General features: G+C 48.8%; 7 protein-coding genes across 7 annotated transcripts; 3 read left to right on the top strand and 4 right to left on the bottom strand.

The window, feature by feature from the left end:
* Positions 1–172: 172 nt before the first annotated feature.
* On the bottom strand, positions 173–947 carry DEU56DRAFT_962881 (SecY subunit domain-containing protein; the record flags this gene model as incomplete). The annotated part of the gene is made up of 3 exons (XM_041359368.1): positions 173–251; positions 308–695; positions 810–947. 3 exons carry the CDS (start codon positions 945–947, stop codon positions 187–189), a joined length of 591 nt encoding a protein of 196 aa, XP_041204373.1. The 3' UTR covers positions 173–186.
* A 4,541-nt stretch (positions 948–5,488) lies between these two features.
* On the bottom strand, positions 5,489–7,750 carry DEU56DRAFT_759444 (uncharacterized protein; the record flags this gene model as incomplete). The annotated part of the gene is made up of 8 exons (XM_041350323.1): positions 5,489–5,563; positions 5,669–5,958; positions 6,016–6,038; positions 6,266–6,598; positions 6,649–6,836; positions 6,892–7,056; positions 7,213–7,280; positions 7,339–7,750. 8 exons carry the CDS (start codon positions 7,748–7,750, stop codon positions 5,489–5,491), a joined length of 1,554 nt encoding a protein of 517 aa, XP_041204372.1.
* A 258-nt stretch (positions 7,751–8,008) lies between these two features.
* Positions 8,009–8,824, bottom strand: DEU56DRAFT_759443 (uncharacterized protein; the record flags this gene model as incomplete). The annotated part of the gene is made up of 3 exons (XM_041350322.1): positions 8,009–8,392; positions 8,448–8,721; positions 8,772–8,824. 3 exons carry the CDS (start codon positions 8,822–8,824, stop codon positions 8,009–8,011), a joined length of 711 nt encoding a protein of 236 aa, XP_041204371.1.
* Positions 8,825–9,334: 510 nt separating this feature from the next.
* DEU56DRAFT_962874 (uncharacterized protein) lies at positions 9,335–10,589 on the top strand (the record flags this gene model as incomplete). Its single annotated transcript, XM_041359367.1, has 5 exons — positions 9,335–9,446; positions 9,515–9,569; positions 9,609–9,696; positions 9,784–10,064; positions 10,112–10,589. The coding sequence occupies 5 exons, from the start codon at positions 9,335–9,337 to the stop codon at positions 10,587–10,589; spliced, it is 1,014 nt and encodes a 337-aa protein (XP_041204370.1).
* A 968-nt stretch (positions 10,590–11,557) lies between these two features.
* DEU56DRAFT_710614 (uncharacterized protein) lies at positions 11,558–11,926 on the top strand (the record flags this gene model as incomplete). Its single annotated transcript, XM_041347485.1, has 2 exons — positions 11,558–11,810; positions 11,862–11,926. Coding segments are annotated over 2 exons (318 nt in total), but the record flags the coding sequence as incomplete, so codon positions are not given.
* A 705-nt stretch (positions 11,927–12,631) lies between these two features.
* Positions 12,632–14,910, top strand: DEU56DRAFT_916715 (uncharacterized protein; the record flags this gene model as incomplete). The annotated part of the gene is made up of 10 exons (XM_041357899.1): positions 12,632–12,778; positions 12,827–12,886; positions 12,946–13,188; positions 13,257–13,431; positions 13,762–13,955; positions 14,004–14,057; positions 14,110–14,247; positions 14,305–14,733; positions 14,784–14,840; positions 14,890–14,910. 10 exons carry the CDS (start codon positions 12,632–12,634, stop codon positions 14,908–14,910), a joined length of 1,518 nt encoding a protein of 505 aa, XP_041204368.1.
* Positions 14,911–16,905: 1,995 nt separating this feature from the next.
* Positions 16,906–19,027, bottom strand: DEU56DRAFT_916714 (uncharacterized protein; the record flags this gene model as incomplete). The annotated part of the gene is made up of 7 exons (XM_041357898.1): positions 16,906–17,599; positions 17,648–17,790; positions 17,838–17,969; positions 18,019–18,163; positions 18,216–18,433; positions 18,497–18,626; positions 18,684–19,027. 7 exons carry the CDS (start codon positions 19,025–19,027, stop codon positions 16,906–16,908), a joined length of 1,806 nt encoding a protein of 601 aa, XP_041204367.1.
* Positions 19,028–20,025: the final 998 nt, after the last annotated feature.

Raw genomic sequence — 20,025 nt, 5'->3', positions numbered from 1 at the left:
TATATTCATAGAGGTACTCCATTCGCTTACAACAAAAGCAGAAGCGACATGCAAGCGGCTGGAGTGGTCCATCGTCGTTACATTGGGTATAAGTTATTTTCTGCCTAGCATCCATCCCCTGCCGGGTATGCATGTGCCCCATATAATCAAGCAGAGACTCGACCACAGCTAGGCTATCAAACATTATTACATGAAATCACTCAGCGCTGCCACTTCAGGTCCTCCAGACTCCTTGATACCGATCTCCCAGTCTAAAAGATAACCATACATCAGTGCGAATGTCCTCAGGGAACAAAGAGGCACTCACAGCTGTAGATGATCGTAACAGCCATCAGAATACCCGTCCCACTTCCGATAGCGCCCATGAGATCAGCTGCGACAGAAAGCAAGCCCTGAATGGCGCCTCTGAGCGCAGCAGCGGTAGGGATGACACGTTTTAGTTCCTTGTACATGGAACCCTCACGGTGACCAAGCATGACCATCTGTTGCTCCTTGAGCAGTTTCGCAATTTCACGTGGGCCACTGCCTGACACCTCGATCCAGGTCTTGGAAAAGAGTGCACATGCCGAAACAATGAACGTGATATATAGGAACGTGTGGATGGGGCCGAGGAAAACTTCTTTGAGGGTGTGGGGAGGTGACATGTAGTATGCGAGACCTGCTGCGGCGCGGAGCTGAGGAGAGTCTTCTCGAGGCTGAGATACATTTTCACCTGCTAAAGCTAACAAAAAAAGATAACCGACCTCCCAGACGGCAAGAATCTTGACCAAGATGTTAGAGGGGAAGCGCGCTGCAAGCATTTGCTACACAATGAACACGTTTGATGAAAGTGCGCTCTGGAGCATGATGGGCATGTTGCTAGTGTAGAATAGCTTGACGGGGTAGTTGCCACGCCGGCCACGGAATCTGTTGCTCTTCACCAGGATCTCAATGTGGAAGCCTTGCATTTAGATAACAGCGGCAAATACGATGACAGTTGCGAGGAGGTTCATGATATTTGGGAGGCTGTCACGCCAGAATGCCTCGCGGAACGCACGTCCTTTGTCGTTCCACATAAAGAGAAGGTGGAATAGCGCGACGATGGCACCTTCGAACTCAGGGCCACTGCCGGTATTGACAGTCGTAGGTGAAAAGGCCTTCCAGAAGGGTAACGACGGTCCATAGCAGCTTTTGATTGAAAGGAACCTGGTAAAAGCGAAAGGAATCTAATGAATTTTCCATGTTGTGAGCTACAAAACGCGTGGAAGACACGTACTTTGCGATCTGGGGAAGAAATCTCTGGCAGGAGTGGAAGAAATGGTCGGACAAGATTCAGCAACCGGACTGGAAGTAGCTAATCAGTACCAGTCGACAATTTAGACTTCTTGTATCAGACTTACAACTGCTCATCGTAGCTTAGAGTCCGGGGGCGGACAAGTGAAGTTTAAAGAGGTGACGGCGTCTGGGTGGTTTGTCACGGTGGTGTGACTGCTAGCACGTAGGCTATGCCCGCGGTATGCATCATCAGTATGTGCATGCTACCGGTGCGTCATAATTGCATGTCAGTGTAGTTCTGTAGTACTTTAATACCTAAATAATTTGTGGTGATTGAGGGAATTTAAAAAGATGGGAGGTCATCGTCCTTTTCCTCATCTCCTTCCCAACCATGATCATTCTCATCTCGCTCATCTTCATGCTCCAGTTCCTCGTCACTAAGCTCGTCATCGCTCATATCGTCGTCATTGTCATCGCCACATCCGTTCCATCCCTCGCCATCACCATTCTCTGCAGAGCCCACATCCACCTCGTCACTGTCGTCCACGACATCCATGGTGTCGCCTGGTGAGTCAGGGGCAAAACAATCTCTGGTCATCCTCCTCGTCATTACTGGATGCCCCACACCAAAGTGACCATAGCGCAGGAACATGTCTCGGTCAGCAAATCTGCACCAGGGGTTGAGGATCAATATACTATAAGAATGGAAATCAACACTCACATGCCGATGTAATACGCCTCCCAGTCGTCTAGCTCCCCTTCAGCGCGTGCAAACGATTTTCCGTGGCGAAGCGAACTTACGCCGCGTTTTGAAGCAAAGGCTGGGATCAAATGTACCCCTCGAATCACTTGCCCTGGGTCAAGAAAGCCGAATGCATCCGCGTCGGATTCCTCCACGAAGGCGACCTTGGGAAGACGCGCGTGTCTCGGGCCAGATTTATGATACTGTAAGGGGGCCAGCCACCTAACCCAGAGGACTTCAATGACCTGCTTCACTGGTTGAGCTCCGTCATTGAGCGCAAGCCACGTCTCCATATGATATATTCCTAATACGCGGGCATACCAGTATGGGTGGCCGGGTGTGGACTCCCCTGAAATCACCATGACGTCTGCGTGCATTCTAGGGTTTATGATGTCGTACTCGCGCCTCAAGTCATATGTAGTGTAATGCACTTGCATAGTCTGGACGGAGTGAATGGTATTGTTAGGAATTGTCACTGAGTTTCGCTCTTCGTCTGTGAACATGTGGTCGCAGAAACTGACGTCGAGCTTGCGCAGCCTATAAAGGACATGATCCTTGAGCTTTGGTATGAATTTCTAATAGTCACAGTGAGTAAGGCGATCTCAAAACGGGTGTGACTTTTACCTCAAGAGCAGGATCGCCGTCATGTTCTCGAATGAATGTGAATATACTGACCGGATGGTTCCGACTGACAGCGATGTGGTAATGCTTTCCAGAGGAGGGGGCGTTGACTGGTGATTGACTATGAGGGGAGGATGTACCCCCTGATTCTGCAACCCGCCGCAGCACGTGGTGCCTGCGCTCGTGCTTGGCTAATTGGGCTGGGGTGTCTAGCTTGCTGGTCAGTGGATAGAATGCTTTCAGAGCTCGGTGTGCAAGCTCGCCCTATACGAGGACTTCAGGTTCATAATGGTGGAATGTAGTTGATATGTACAATTTGGGTGGTAAATGAATCCGTAGTTCCAAACAACCTGATAGTTCTCACATAATCCCCCATAGCGTGAAACTTGTAGGTATTCAAGTTAAACTTCTTTGCCCTTGCCCCAGTAGATTCTGGAGAGGCGTTAGACGTTTCGGAGCGCTTAGCAAACCTTCTTTGACGAGCTGCTTTCTCTTTCGGCAATTCCACCACAGTGAAAGCAGCACAGGTGTATGTCTGAAACTTCCGCAACTTCCGGGAGAGTATTTTGAAGGTTTCGTCCAGAAATGCTAAGGTAGAATCGGAGTGGATCCTGAGCTTTGCAAGTGCGTGCCACTGTGCAAATTGATAGAGCAGGGATTGCACAGCCGCGTCATGGCCATGAGGGAACAACCCTTCAAAGACTGGGATAGCGCACTGGAGGGTATGCGAGTGAGCTGTCCAGACAACTAAACGACGTAAACGAACCTGTAAAATGTCTTCAAAGTCGCGAGCTGCCAATTTTTTCATCTCTGAGGTATTGTTTGCGAACTTGCGGATAACACCGTTACCAAAGGTCGGGAGCTGGCGAAATCTAAGGCGAAATCGTGAAGGTGACAACTCGTTAGCAGGTAAAGATACTCATTAGCTCCACATACCTTTCATCGAGGATGGCGACCAATTGAGCACCCCCAGGAAGTGCATAAAGAAGCCTTATCAGGTGCGTAAATAGTGCCTTCCACGTACCCAATTCACACTCGTGCATGAGGTCCACTACAAGCATGCGAAATGGGTCGAGGCCTAGCGGTCCCAGCTTGTCTACAAATTGATTCTGTAAACACTGGTTTGAGCGGATCGTAACCAGTACGAAGCCTGTCGCGCCTACCAGAATAGGAACCCACGAGCCTTCTCTGAGGGTATCTTGAACTTTCCCGCTGTCTACAGTATGGCCCCATCGATAGATGAACTCCCGAGCCTTGACGACCTGCATTGTAGCATATACTCGAATGCTGGTTATGCGGTTTTTCATGTCCTTCGCCAGACCAAGATAATTGAACAAGCTCTTTGGTATAAGGCAGCGAGGGCATGGGCAGGAGCCCATGTCCTTGATTGTCGCGATTAGAGCCCTGGAAAATTGTAATCCAATTAATATCTTTAGATAACGCAAAGAAAAAATATACTTCTCCGGATAATCCGCTGAATATGTGAAGATGCGAGGGAATACCCTTCGCATTAGTCCATCCGCACATTTCAAAACGATACCATGTCGATAAGCATACAAAAATTCGGCATCCAGCAAGATTTCCCAGCATCCATGGAATAACTCTCTGCGGCAGTGGGTGAGAAGGGAGGCCATTCCTGTTTTTGATATTCGAGGCAGGCTACTCAAAACGTCTTTGATGCCATCAGGAAGCTGAGGTGGGTAGCATAAGTGAGATCAACAAATGAGCAATTGGGCGGACTAAGTACTCACTGAAGGTAAAAATCCGACAATGTGACACGATCCCGACGTAGGCGACGAACATACATACTTGGACAGATTTCCGAAGTAGGCATAAAGAGGCCAAGCCTTGGCAGTTCCAAAGTTCGCCAAGTGAGTGGCGTCTGAAAAGAACATCAGGCCTGCAATCACCCGCTCCAAGGAACACCCAGACTCCTTCGGCAGTTTGTGCAGATCGTCTTGAGCGTCCAACCAAGCATCGGATGTGTAAAGTTTGTCGTATATCCGCTCTTGATGATTGTCTAGAGGGTCCTTCCACAGACGTTTAAAAGGAAAGAGGTGGAACATCCCTCCTTGAGCATCTGCGAATGCGGCGCGTACAACTTCAACAAGAGGGCGGTAATGGAATCTAGGAATTGTGTAAGGCCTAGGACTATCCTCCTTGGACTTTGTTGGAATTTCAATGGTGACCGTAGTTTCGATCCAGTCGTCCGGAAATGTGATTCTCTTTCCGCCCTCATCTTTGTCCAATTCTCGTATGCTCCACCTCACCGAAAACCCCTGAAGGTCCTTGGGGTCGAAATCCTCTGCTAGTATCACATCCTCGACCAGGGTAGCAACTTTAGTCTCTGACACCCGACTGCTTCCGGAGTTCATCCAGTGCATAAGTCTATAGACAGTCATATTAGGGAATGGGTACGGCGGTGCGATGACTTTTGGAGGAGAATGGGCTCCTTGAATAGCAGCTGGACATGTCCTCGCAAGTAACACAGATGGTATAAATTTGTCTGGCTCGAACGAAGGACGTCGAGGGTAAAGTCGGGAAAGTCCGAAGGAGTTGCAAGTGGTCTGAAGCGCGTCTCTGAAGGTTAGAAGGACACGTCTGATTCTAGACTGGGCTGGTACGGCCAGCAAACTTTGACTCGAGGAACTCTGATCATTAACACTATCAGAATGATTAAGGTCCTCCGCTGAGGGCTCGATGATGTGGAAGGATCTTGGAATTCGTCTGATACGGCTTGTTGGTTGCTCTGAAGGAGTCAGGGAGTGAGAATACTAGCAGTCCACCATTCAAAGAGATGCGAACCAGAGTTATTCAAGTCAAATTCATCTCCACAATTGGCACCCATCTCAACATCGAATTGTGGAACCTCTAGGTCGGGGGAGGGTCCCGTGTCACCGAGACCGGGGGCACCAAAGACACCAGCGCCAGACCCTCGTCCTTGTCCTGCTAGCGATCGGCAAGGGGCAACTGGTCTTGGACGGCCAATTCTCTGAAGTTCAAGTTCACGTGAATCAAGAAAACAATTGGTTACTTGATAAGAATACCCACCGTGACTGCGTGTGAAGCTTCTTTGGCACGCTCCCGTCTCTTCTGAGTTGCAAGAGAGCTACTCCTCTTGTAGAAATCACAAGACGCGCGATGTCTGTTGAGTCCACGGGGTTTGTTGCCTTCTCCCAAGAGCAGCCTGGAGCACCGCAATGGGACACCATTATCAGTAGAAACAAAACTGAGAGAACAACTATCCAAAGAGCTGACGCAAGGCTTGCGCGCATTACACGTTGGGGCTGCCAGTGCTAGCAAGAAGCGGGAAATGAAATGGTCGTTTGAGTCGTTAAAACCTGTATGAGTCAAAATGCAGTATTTTGGCAGTAGATAGGATGGACATATTCACACACATTCCGAGTTGATCACAGAACATCTAAATTATTGACCAGTAGTGAATTCCTACATTTGACCATGACCGTAACACAACATCCATGCTAGAGGTACTACAGCTGTACAGAGTGTAATGAATTGAAACAGACAGTAATTTTGCCTTCTACACTAAAAGTTGAACCTGTGGCTGAAGTTCAAGTTAGCTACGGTGAAGGCCAACTTGAAGTTGATGGTCATACTAACCTCTTGATTCGACGTGCAAATGACTACGTCATATTTAGGCTGAAAGGCCTGTCCAAGTCATTGTAGTTCAATCCTGACCCAGAGGCTTCCGAGTCAAGTTGGGGCTTCTCGAAGTTCATCTCCAGACCAGAGAACCATGAGCTAAATTCCGTGTCACATGGCATCTCTCCCAATGACAACTCAGACTCTGGTTCCACCATCGTCAATGGCGCCTGACCACTCGCTTGCGCGAGCGGCGACAAAGCGGAAGGCAAGGTGGTAGATTGTATTTGGTGCGGTATGCTTAACTCCTGCGCTGTCGTAGGTATGTAAATTGGAATTTGAGGAGGCTCAAGGTTCAGCATCTTGTGCAAAGTTCGACTGCAAAAGTATGAGTATTGTGCCCGTGTTCGCCGCAATGAGTGACTTACAGGCCTCTGTGATGAATATCTAGTAAGTTCGCCTCGAAGGGCCGCCGATGTAGATCCTTTTTGAGGGAATCCGACATCGCCTCCGTAATCAAACCCTGCTCGCCGGCATATGCATGGGTAGAGTACCGCAGAGTGCTCTTTGTTCCGGTGAGTTGTTGATCGACATACCGATCAATGGCAAACCTTGTCTAAAGATCGTGCAGGAGCAGTCAATGAATGCACACTAGAATATACTTCACTCACCGCTGCCGATGTCGCTGAGAGCATGTGAAGGGTCGTGGTTGGGATCGATGCCCTCATCTCTTCATCACAGAGCGGGGATCTCTTGTCATTACACCAATGCAAGGAATGAGCACCTATCACAGCTGGATTTACGAATATAAGGACCTCGGTGGATGTCGGAGTATGCTGTTGGCCATGTAGATAGTATGTCAAGAGAACTCTTGAATTGTATATCTCATCCTTTCATTGGCGGATATAAGACTTGCATTCTTCATCCGACAATTTCAAGTGAGCCGGGGGTTCGAGTCTGTACAGGTACAAAAATTTCTCGCACTGCTTCACGAGCCGTCTACGATCCTTCGTTAGGGCATCGATGACGAAGTTTTTGAGGTAGGTGCTGGCTATCAACACTGTATCGATGTACATCAACTGGCTGTGATGCGCACGGGGGTGGTTGTCGACACGTACCACAACTGAATTTTACACTGGCATGAGAGATAATCTCGGTGACGCGGGTCTCCATATTGCTCTTCTCATCCTTCGTCAGGTTCCTAAGCCAGCCCACGGATACACTGTCCATAACGAGGCGCATTTGCGCCCACTCAATAGCCTGAAGCTGACTTTTGCCGTAGTCTTTCATGCTCCCCCTGGATTGTGGGGCGTCCAGCAAGTCTGTGATACATCGAGTACTTTCGGTATCATCCATCACGCTAGCTGATGCAACTGACGTGGATGGCTTCGAGTTCGTGAGGCTACGCGCTGCGTATGGGCTGTATCGGGAGCCATGTTGAACGTGTGCGCCCCGACGGTTACTAGTAGTGAGGCCCGGGGGGTCGTGGGGGTCGTACTCGACTGGCGTAAAGGAATCAGAGTTGTCCATGGGGCATTGAGGGAATGGTGAAAATTCACGTCGACCTAAATACTACATGGTTGAGTCGTGTACTAGAGAATGGCAATGTACGTATACCCCTATACCAAAATGTATTCTATTACATATGTTCGGATAACGAACAATGTCCGAACACCATAGGCTATAGGCCGCGAACTTAACTTTAACATTGCCAGCATCTCAAGCTTAGAATTTCGAGGGCAATACATGCATTAGTACTAATTACATACAACACATGTGGAGAATAAACTATAGATTTGAATCGTCGGACGGGCAGGCTGAGCTGCCGCGAGATGCGGCGGCGATTGCATTTGATTCATCAGAGGAACTTTCACACCACGACCCAGCCGCATCATCAGGGTCAAACTTAGCACCTGCGCTCCATATCGCCGCAGCCCCTCCAACCCCAAGCATATTCCGAATTGAACCAATCTGCGTGTCAACTCCGGTCAACTGTGTCTGGCACAGCTCGGTTTCATCGACAAGGATGCCCTTGATTAGATCGAGTTCGCGGGAGCGAAGGCGTTGGTAGCGTATCCTCGCAGCAATAGCTCGGCGAGTGATCCGGGAGAGCTCGAGCATGCGCCCGTTGAGGTAGTTTGTAGCTTCAGAGGAGGGGGCAGTGAAGTTCCACTTTGAAAAAAAATAAGAATTATACTTCCCAGAGGTACCACTCAAACTGACGTACCGTCGTTTGCAAGGTCTTTAATTTCTTGGTGGGCAAGTCGCAATCTTCGTCGCGAGTCCCATTTTGGAATAAGGTGTACTCCATGGGACGCTTACGGGGATTGTAAGCAGCATGTTTTCCTATGTCGACAGGGCGACCCCACTCAACGCGAAATTCAGAGTTGTCCAAAGATACAACAGGAGAGCCAATGTTTTTCGCTGGAGAGCTACCGATGCTACCGGTTGCTACAGATGTGGGGGGTGAGGATGTTGCAGTCGACTGGGCTTGTCCGAGTCTGCACGTATGTAAGTTAAAGTGCTGTGAACTTATCATTGAACAACAAACCTAACTTTAGACTCTGAGGAGTCTAAGGAGTCGCTGCTCATGACAAATGTCATGTGGTCGACTTGTTATACAGTATCGTCCTGCCGAGGAGATGAGAGTAGGGGAATGAAAGAAGAATTACCCGTGCGTGAGATTGCTTACACAATACCCACCTAATTGCCAAGTTGCGAGTCCCTTCTTCGACACTAATCATGTACTAAGCTTATCGCTGGTGCTGCGATTGCGCACTGCGTCAACACCGCCTCTCACAACTCTACATCCTGCTCAGGTGCTCTACGCTAGGTAAGTGCAGCCATACCTTGAGGTTTGTAGTGGCATATCATGAACGATCAGGGAATTTTATTGTAATTTCTCCGAGTTCATGATGATTTGACTGATCTAAGTTCCCTCTCCAAGCCTCACATCCATTACTCACATCGTTAGAATCAGCAAGCGTTATGGACAACGTTGACGGTGCTCGAAGTATAACCGACTTTCCGGAAGCCTCACAATCCAGGGGGAGCATGAAAGACTACGGCAAAAGTCAGCTTCAGGCTATCGAGTGGGCGCAAAAGCGCCTCATTATGGACAGTGTATCCGTGGGCTGGCTTAGGAACCTGACCAAGGATGAGAAGAACAAGATGGAGATCCGCGTCGCCGAGATTATCTCTCATGCCAGTGTAAAATTCAGTTGTGGTACGTGCTGATAACCGCCCCGTGCACATTGCAGCATCAACCGATTGACATTGATACATTGTTTTTAGCCACCGACTACCTCAAAGACTTCGTGGTCAACGCCTTGACGAAGCATAGTGGACGGTTCGTGAAGCAGTGCGAGAAATCTTTGCACCTGTACAGACTCGAACCCCCGGCTCACTTGAAATTGTCGGATGAGGAACGCAAGTCTTATATCTGCCAACGAAAGGATGAGATATACAATTCAAGAGTTCCCTTGACATACTATCTACATGGCCAACAGCTACTCCGACATCCACCGAGGTCCTTACCGTAGGATTCTCCGATCCACTTGCAGGGTGATACTTTCAAGTCTCTGCTTGAACCCATCGGAACTGCATCTGTGGCTCAGGCAACCGGTGCGGAGGCTGTACAAGGGCTTATTACGCCTGTAGTCTCGCATCCTGACGCTTTCGACTTGATGCCACCGGAGACTTATGCGGATGAGGATGCTATGACTGATACAGGACGTACTGACAACGATGATCCGATTGAAGATGCATTCAGAACCGTACTGAACGCTGAGGTACAAGATGAAGGTGATGAACTGGACGATGACGTCGTAGTTTGGGATCCAAGGTAAAAGAATGCCTGTTTCATTTCTATGCATCTGATATGATTTCTAGGGCTTCCACTTCGCCGGCGGGAGTGGTATCGGCCCTGCCGACGACACCTGTATTGCCACCAAGCATGATAAATGGTAACTTTATCAGCCCCAGTGCATCCTCTATTGTGTCCCCAGACCGCACGGCCCCGCCATTGCCACCTTCTGCCTTCACAGAAATGACAGCTCAAGATTTATTAAGCAGTTTCTCCAAAGCTGGTGGTGACATTGCACGATCCCCCGCCGTCAGCCTATTGCACCCCCGTCTAAATTTCTTTTCGGCTCTGGGCCCTCGAACATATGGTCAACAGCTCTTGATCAGAACCCGCCAAATCTTAGTCCCAGGCCTGTATATAGTGCCGAGCACAATGTATCGACGCCAAACAACCGCGTTATACACCCCTCTAACCGACCAACGCAGGTCGTCAATGCTCAGAAGTTCATCTATTGATGGGGAAATACTTGAGACAGCGGAAAAGTTGAAGACACTCTCGGAGTAAGGCTTGTGGGTTCCTATTCTGGTAGGCGCGACAGACTTCATACTGGTGATCCGCTCAAATCAGTGTTCACAGAATCAATTTGTAGATAAGCTGGGACTGCTAGGCCTCGACCTATTTCACATGTTTGTGGCAGCTCGCGACTTTGAAGACATTTTACAGGTTTGTTTGCATTGTTTAGTTGGCGGGACAGCTCCCTCACATGTCCTCCAGTGCGCTATCCCAGCCTTTGAAGGGCTGTGCAATCTTTACTCTATCAATTTGCACAGTGGCACGCACTTGCAATGCTCAGGATCCACTCCGATTCTACCTTAGCACCTCTGGACGAAACCTTCAAAAGACTCCTGGAAGTTGCTGAAAGAGAAGGTAGCTCGTCAAAGGTTTGCCTAAGCGCTCCAAAGTTGATAATGTCTCTCCGGAATCACCTGGGGACAGGGCAAATGAGTTTAACTTGGCCTACTCACCCGGGTGGTTCACAGGCTCATGAAGCTGAAAACCGTCGTAAAGAAGAATTCCGACACGATGAAGAAGAAAGAGAGCATGTCTTCCTCCAAAACGAAGATCGTCGTGAGGCTGACGCAAGACAGTGTGGTGATGAGCTATTTGCTCAGCTGTAAGAGAGGGCGCACAGCGTACCTCCTCTGCCGGTCCCTCCTCCTGGATCTGGGGATAATGCTTCCGTCATTGATTCAATTCATGCAGCTTCTATGGTCAGCTGAGAACTACAAGGGCGCGTTCGTGATATGGCAGTCACCTGTCGAAGCACCTTCGATGTCGACGGAGATACTTCACTGCTCCTGACGTCGAACGATGACAACAAGATATTTGCATACTGTGCGGTCATGATCTATGACAACACTCCAAGCCAACTAGGCGATCTTCCCCAACATTCTGAGCTACTGCTAGAGCGGGACATGAGATGCTGTCACACATTAGAACCCGCTATTTGTCAATACGCAGAGTTGCACAAGGCGGGTCTTGATTGCGCGATGGCAATGATATGGGGCAGCTACCGACCAGGAACTCCTTGGAGGGCACTGCCGGCTCCGAATTCTCGCTGGTTTGTGGCGCAGACTGCACCTTCAAGTTCTCAATCACCGCAAGACATGCATTTCAACTTGATTGGTGGATGCTTGCTTGTCGGCGGGACACAGCTGGGTAGGCTCCCTTCAAAGATTGTGCAACATCCCACGTACCGATCGATTTTCGGCAATGTGAGTCTTTGTTGTGACTTTGCTGGTACACGCTCACCTATCAACCTACAACAAATTCTAGACATTGTTCCAGCTAAAATTCCTGGAATGGAGTACGCGACGCGCGGAAATCTCTGTGACCATCAGGTAAGTCACTGTCGTTTTCATCGTTCTGCTGCTAAAATAATGCACTCTCGTGTTCCTGAAGGTGTCTTTCGCTCTCCGTGACTCGAACGATCTCATCATAGTACCTCCTTGTTGAAGGTTGATTTACCTCAATATGGCCTCGAATTCTTCATCAACGAAGATAGGAGAACTGCAGTCCCGTAACATGCGCAACATGGTCGTCGATGCCACTCAGTCTACTGGCACAATGTTGGGACTACAAACCAGCTCGTCTTGCGTCCGAAGTCATTTCGTGGTCGTGCCTTTCGCCCCTCGCGCAGCACCATGGTTTCCATTCAGCCGCGAAATCTATCATGGATTACGGCATGCAGCTTTCGACCCCCCCAGAAGGATCTTCAAACCTTCGTTCCACCTGCGAGCTTCCACCATTCACCTACCACCTTCTCGAACGCTCGCATGGATGAAGAGCGCAAACGAAGGGTTCGAGACCTGGAAGAAGAGCTTTCACGTGTTCGTGGGGAGCTTGACAGTGAAAGGCAGCTACGACTGACTGAGAACGAGGAATGGGCGGCACTGTAATGTTGGTGGCGCTGGTGAGTTGGTCGGTCCGTTCTCCGATAAACATCAGCACTTCATTATGGTAACATGTTCCCGCGCACAGAAGACCAGGTACATCTAATCATTCAAGACTCGTCCACTCGTCCAAGACTCTACTGCAGTTCGGTAATGTTCTGTTGCTCGAGAACGGTTACTGCGTCTGTCACTTTCGATCCGCCGGACGCCAATACGTTCACGGTCCCCGATCGTCATCAGAGCCCCATCATAGAACGGGGAACTCAATCCAAGTCCCCCGCTCCATCCGATTCCCTTAACGTTGGTGGATCGAACTTCATATCCTACCTCACTGACGTATTTTCACAGGTCGATGCAACGCAACTAGTATCGGGAGGAGATGATGATCCATACACTGAGTTTTTCACGGTAAGGCTATCACTTTTTGTTTACAAAATACTAGTACTGACAATCATACCCAATCATAGTCCTCTCATTCAATTCCGCCCCCAGACGACGAGCCCTCATCGGCTCGTCGTCTTTGGCATGCCATATCTCGACGTCGTCCGTCGGCAGGCCAGTCATCGCATGCGTGCCGTTCTCTCTGGAATCGCGCTCACTCCCTCATCTCCGCCGGCTCTCGACGTTCAGCTCAGGACACTGATCAACTGAAGGATGCTGTCACGGTCGCTCCGATAATGCGATCTCCCGACATCGTTACAGTATCCGCCGTGCGCGGTTTTCAGGCATGTTTCTATCTCATATTTTCAATTTTATTATTCTTATTCGGGCGCGTTAGGGATATGTGGCCATGCCACGCAAAATCAAGAAGAAGAAGGAAGATGCTCCTCCAACACACCTGGCGTCCGGACAGCCAGTCGCTCACGCCCTGGATGACTCGGAGTCAATCCAGGGTCGTTGGAACAAATTTCTGGATGGGATCTGTTTCCCCTGCGGGCGCTTTCACGAGGATAGTTAGTGCGAGAATGATTGTTTTTTCTCTCTTTTCGAGCCCAAGTATGATACTTTACATGGTGGCATTGTTGCTTCATCCTAGCGGCGCATGTGCCAGACTCCAATGTACATTAACCCTGAATCCCACTACATAGCAGCATACAAGTTTGGTCGCACTCCGGTGTATTAAGAAGCAACAGAAGAAATGCATGCATTGGGTAATTTATTCTGCAGTGCATGATATTTTTAGACAGGCGGTTGTTTGGATCCAAGGGATTTGCCAAACAACGTGGTTGCACAGCCCTTACTACTGGTAGGTGCCGTCTAATCCAATCCTCCCTCCATACCAGCATCGCCGTCGTCGTCTACCTTCATCCCGGCTATCACATCCGACCTTGTTGCTTACCTCGCTGACCTCCATCCTCATCCTCGATATGCCGCCCATACCACCGCCTGTCTTCACCGAGCCCTCTCCCTTATAGCGGAGGAAGCGATAAAACGATCTCAAAGTGGGCAGTACCCGAGGAGACTTTGCCTAATGCATGTGTTTTTACCCTTAGTTTTTGGCGCGAGCTGACTATGTTTCATGCAGATCCTCACCATAAAAATGAGAACCCGCAATGCAGCACTTCTCAATGCGCAAAAGGTGCGCTGACATTTCTTATTTCCCTACTAATGCTAATTTCGTTGACCCGTAGGTCATCGATCTCAACCCCTCGTCCTATCGCGGGTACCAGTTGAAGCACGCAGCCCTTCATGACGCACAACGCTATGACGAAGCCATCACGGCCATCGAATTCATGCTCTCTAGGTTGCAAACTGCTGGTGGTATCCAAGTATGAAGTAAGCCCTGAATAATGCATGAAATAGTTTGGAAATGACTCTTTCTCCAGGGCTGCGCCAGTATTATCTCAGTCCGTCCGAAGCAGAGCATTAAGGAAGTGGTGGAGATGTTTTTCCGTTGCGTCATGCTATCACACAGGTGGGGAGACAAGGAACCACTACTGCACGATATCCGGGGCAAGGTTGTGTACGAGCTGAAGGCAGATGGCGGAATTACGAAGTTGCAGTCGTTCTGCAAAATCGCCCGTGATTCAGGGTATCGCTGGGCGTGGAGCGATACCTCCTGCATCAACAAGAATGATAACCTTGAACTCCAACCATCACTCAACTCCATGTTCGTTTGGTATCGTCACTTGTCGCTTACCATCATCTACATGCACTCCCCGTTTCGCATATCGCCGGCTGCATCTGCATTGCATTGCATTCCCTGTCACAGATATCAGACGGAGATACAATTAAGACGAGGAGACGTGTTTCACGTATAATGTCAAGACAGACGGGCCCTATAACCTGCTGATCACCATGGAAGACAAGCTGGTTCAGTTCTCGGGGGCAGGGTGCACTCGGCGAACGTTCCTACTCGTCCGTCCGTAGAATCGTTCCCTCCTCGAGCTGTCTGGCTCACCAGACGATAGGCAGACGGAGAGCGTGGCTAGATCTCTTCATTATCTAATTTTTCGGGTCTCGTCTCAACCAGCAGCCTCGCGACTCGTTTTCCGTTTGCCCCAATCCTGGAGTACAAGAGACGGTTCATTCGGAGTCGGCGAGCGAGCGGGCGTTAGTGCCTTGGACAACCTTTCAGTGCGTTTTTGCTAGCGCAGCAGCCCGGTGGAGAATACAAGAGAATCACATCGGAGTCCGGACTGCAATATCATAGCACAAGTCAAAGATGTGGCTTCTGTTCGCACCATGATGGACGTCAGGACGCTAGAGATATTGTAAGATATGCATTTTGACGAGACTACCGAGGGTCGTGCATGCACATGCGTTGGTAGTTGTTTCGCTTAGGTTCACCGTGCACATGCTTATTTATACTTCACAAAAATTGAGATCACATGTGTCAAGGTACGTTTCAGTCGTTGTTGTGTTCAATCCATCTCTACGACTGACGAAACCTTTGGAACAGGATGCTGATGTTTAAAACATCACTCCGAAGTTCGGAAAGAACGAGTCCGACTCGGAGGAAAGGGTTGGGGTACTATGTGAAGCACACAGAGGTTGCGGCCATGTGCAAACCAGCTCGCCGATACCTACGTATTTCTGAGGATGTCTATCGATAAATGGAGGAGCCTGGGCTGGTCCCGGGCTTTCGTGGATATTGAATTCAATACATTGCACCCATATCACGACGAAGAAACAAGTTTGATAAAGTAACAAAAGACGTGAAGAAAGAGACTCGGACGAGGGTGACTCGGAAATAGTCGACAGTCAATATACTGCAGTGTATTAATGATCATTGGCATGCGGAGGAGATGCACAACATAAAAACAGTACGAAACGAGCCCACAATGGGATGTGTGGTGACTGTGCGGTTGCAGGTGTGGCAGTACCAGTACCAGTACCAGGAGCAGGTGTCGTGGATGTCGAGTCGGCGGTAGCAGGCCGAGATTGCGATTCCTTCATCTGCACATGCAATATTTGCAGCATGTCCAACCGTGACACTGCCTCTGTCCTCGTTCCCGACACTAGTAATATTGTTGGCCTGCTCAGAAAATTTCGTGCAGAGGGTTTCACAGGCGAATTCGCCTGGGTCAAAGGCGGGTTTCGAGCAGTGTGGCGAGATGCACGCTACTGCGCCACAACCGATCAATACATTTGTTGTCCAACACCAAATCTACCCCTTCTCACGAAAAGGTCTTGCATAGCATTGTAATTCAACACATAAATAAGGCAAATCACAATGCACGAAATAGTTGGATTAAATATACTACCACTGCTCATCGGCTGCAAGGGGGAAATGCCACGGCTTTGTGGCAAAATCTACTGGTATTGTAGATCTGCTGATAAGTGCCAAAAAAAACTTTCCAAGAGAAGGTCTTAAATAATATTGTAACTCAAAAACGAGATTAGGCAAGACGACAAAGCTCAAAACAATTGACATGAGTGTGCTACCACCCCTAATCGGCTACAAAGGAGGAATGTCGCATATTTTCATGGGATTGTTCATGTTAAGCTGGATTTGCGGGCATCCATGGGTATGTATGTACAACTCAAATTTCTCACTGTATAGAAACTAATATCTCATCACCAAAATTGCTCGATTCAGATATGGTTAGATATAGTAGTATCTGACAATGGCTAAGGTATCACACATATCGACGGTGTCAGCCCTAATCCGACCATGTCTGGTCATCCATAGGAACGCTAGTAACGACGTCAGTCGAGGTTGACGTCGTCACCAGCATTCAGAAATGGTGTGACGCTCAGACTTCATCAGATATTGAGCGCCACTGAGAGATATTCAGACATTCCATTCTCATTGCGATATAACACGAAATTGATTGTCTGCCATCTAGTACAAGGTATTACAGTGTGAACGAGGAATTGTAAGACATACAGTGACGTGGCTAGTGCATGCAGTGAAATGATAGAGCAATGGAAAGCGACAGGAAAACAGTACAAACGAGGTGTTCCGGATATGAGAATGATCATTATTTCTTCTTCTGCTTCTTCGTCGATCTAGTGGCGGTGTTCTTGGTAGGAGCAGCTGCCTTGCGTTTGTGACGGGCTGGAGGTTCAGGTTCTTCATGCGAAATAGGTTCAACTGCCTTGGATTTCCCCTTTTGCTTGGCTGATGCCCTCCGCTTCTGCCGAGGTTCGTCATCTTCCTCATCGGGCTCTGTTAAGTCGCTGTCAGATTTATCGCTACTGGCTTGCGACTCAGTTTCAGCTGGTGCTCGTGACGTGGTCTTGGCCGGCAGACTCAATACTGGCCGCGAAGGTGGGACATTGCGCACTGGTGAAGACAGTAAAGGTGTCCTTGGAGGTGGTGCAGGTGCGTCCTCCTGAACAGTAGATGGACGTGCTGGTGTTGGTGTTTTTGCAGGCCGTGGAATAGGCCGTGGACGTGGAATAGGACGTGGGGTCAAGAGCTTGTGAGCCGGTGAAGAAGGTGGGGGTGTAGTTGGAGGAGGGTTTTCCTGAGCAGGTGGTGGACGAGCTACTGCAGGAGGTGCAGCTGTGCATTCTGGGTTTGTAGTGGAAGTCTTGGCTGCAGATCTGCGTGCTGCCATCTGTGCACGTAAGCGAGCCAAGTCGCTGCTACCATCACGAGCATTCGAGGGTCCAGAGTCGTCAGTGTCGTCTTTTGCCCTGTCACGCCCGCCCTCGTTATTGAACAGTTTGCTTTTTATGCACTGTTAGTACAATAATAAAATGAAGAGGTTATCTTACAGGTTCCAGTTCTTCAATAGTTGCTCCCTGTCCTCGTCGGGCAAGTCTTCGATAAAATCAACAATGTTGCGATAGAAGTCACGATACTTGAAGTCGCCGTCCACCTCGGTCCAGACGTTTTTCGAGCTAATTCCAAAGCGCACCTTCGAGAATTCAACGTGAGTTATGAGTGATGAGATTACAAACGCACCTGGACACATCCATATGCGATGTGCGCAGCGTCAACAGTGGTCATACCATGCAAAACAGCGTTGCATGCTCGCGTCCCGCGTGATTGGGAGCCCAAAGCGGTAGAAGGTCCCGTGAATATATGTCGCATCGTCTGCAAATAAAGTGAGAGGCATAAAGGAGCAAGCCATGGATATACCCACACGTTCGAGGGTGAAGCCCTCCAGAAAACCGTCCATCAAGTCGTTCGGGTCATAGTCATCCCCAGGTAGATCACCTTTCCAGAGGAATGCTGGAAATGCGTCTGCCGTCAGCTTAATTTTGCCATCTTGCAGGCACTCGATTGTCCTAAAGTAAAGTCAGTAGTGCAGATACTAATCAGCAAACAAATGAACCCTACGCCTTCGGGTCCTCTTTGAATCTGTCGATCTCGCCGATCGGACAAAGAAAACGGGCTAATACCGGATGGTTTATGCCCATATGAGATCTGCGACCACTGCCATCATCGATAGGTGGAGATACGGGGTGTTTTGCTGGATCCAGAGCAACATATTTACCAATCTGGATCTTCAAACGTGTTGAATCGTCCGAGCGAGTACCTGAAATGGTTGATTCCATCTAAAGCGTACACGAAAAAGCATCAATGGGTGTATGTATGCGCATATATGCGCATATACTCACCTTTCTAATAATTTTCCTAAGTTCCGATGTCTTCTTCTGGTCTTTTGAGCTTATGAAAGCTTTCAATCCAGGTGCGAGCTCGAGCAAGCGTTTGTAGTTCAGCTGGTATCTGTCCCGGGTTTTCTGAGACCTATGGAGTAAAGATCATTCCACACGCATCAGTAGGATAATCTGCATTCATACATACAATTTTGATAGTTGATTCTCTCGATGAGCTATTTCATCTTCGTCCTCGGATAAGTGTCCAGCATCTGCGAGTTCGTGCTGTTTTAGTAATGTACCAATATCGATGACTTTGTCGACTTTGCAGAACATGTCAACGCAACGCGTAATGCAGCGCGCAGCTGCGATATATTCCTCATGCGGATCAGCACTAGAATCTTTCTTCTTTGATTTATGGGCAGTGTGCTTCCTCTTACTGGACCCCTTCTTGTGCGAGTGTCGAGACTGGTCCTCGGAATCACTTGAGGATGATTGTAAGCTTGTCTCAGACGCTGAGGGACTTGGAGATCGCTTTCGACGCCGTGCCATAGTGGTGGGGTAAGGGTCAAGGGGTATGGTGCGGATTGGGGCATGTCGTTTGGGGTAAGTCACGTGATTGCGAACTTTGCATGATTTGCGCAATGATACTGTGATGACAAGAAATACAATTTAATGGTATTACTGTAAGTACTATAAGAGACAATGTCCATGGGAGGTGATATAACAACAGTGCGTGAAGCAGGACACATGTGAAGTGAGACAGCAAGTATAGTAATACAATAAAGAAAGAGTGCAAGAAATAATCACCGGATTCATTCTAACTTTAATGCTGCTACAGCAGCGGGAAGTGTCATGAACGCGTCAACGTGATTGAGAGGTTCTTCTGCAGACATCTTCCTGAAGCCACGACGAGGGGGCCAAGTATAGCCATTCTCCTGCTCAAACTTCGTCCGTAAGAGGATGATCGAAGGAGGGTCCTTAGGTGTGCCATGTAGTTGCACGGGTTTGACGGTCAAGCACAGAGGCACATCCCTATAGTTGAGGTCAACGAGTAATCAAGATATGCAAGAAAAAACGTACTTTAAGGTTGCTTCACAGACCATGGTGACGTCTGCTTCGTCCTCGACTGGTGGTGACTCACTGAAAAGTCAGAGTATGTTAGTATATAAATGAGAGGCAGAATGCGGCCAGTACTTACCTTTCAACTTTAGGTTTGACTTTCCCTGTTCCCTCTGCCTCATCTTCGCTGTCGTCGTCTTCGGTCGATCGAAAATTTGACGCGTCCTTCAAGCGTAAAATCAGCTTCTATTATGTAGATATCAGTTATATTGAGCAATTCAAACAATAAAAATTGACTTACCAGTGGTCCTGGATGCTCCGGTGTGAAATCGAGTGTGTAAGTAGGCCATCCGGCGAGAAGGTTATCGACCTCGATGACGACGACATTGTCGTGGAAAAATTTGGTTCTGTTGGCCAGATTAAGGGGCTCTGCGGTACTGATGATATTAGGCATGATGAGGATTTGTTATAAGATTAAAGTTTGGGGA

This window comes from Suillus clintonianus, assembly GCF_016758775.1.
Source record: "Suillus clintonianus strain FC179 chromosome Unknown DEU56scaffold_91, whole genome shotgun sequence".
In the NCBI taxonomy this organism is placed as follows: Eukaryota; Fungi; Basidiomycota; class Agaricomycetes; order Boletales; family Suillaceae; genus Suillus; species Suillus clintonianus.
This window is presented reverse-complemented; position numbering and strand designations above follow the sequence as displayed.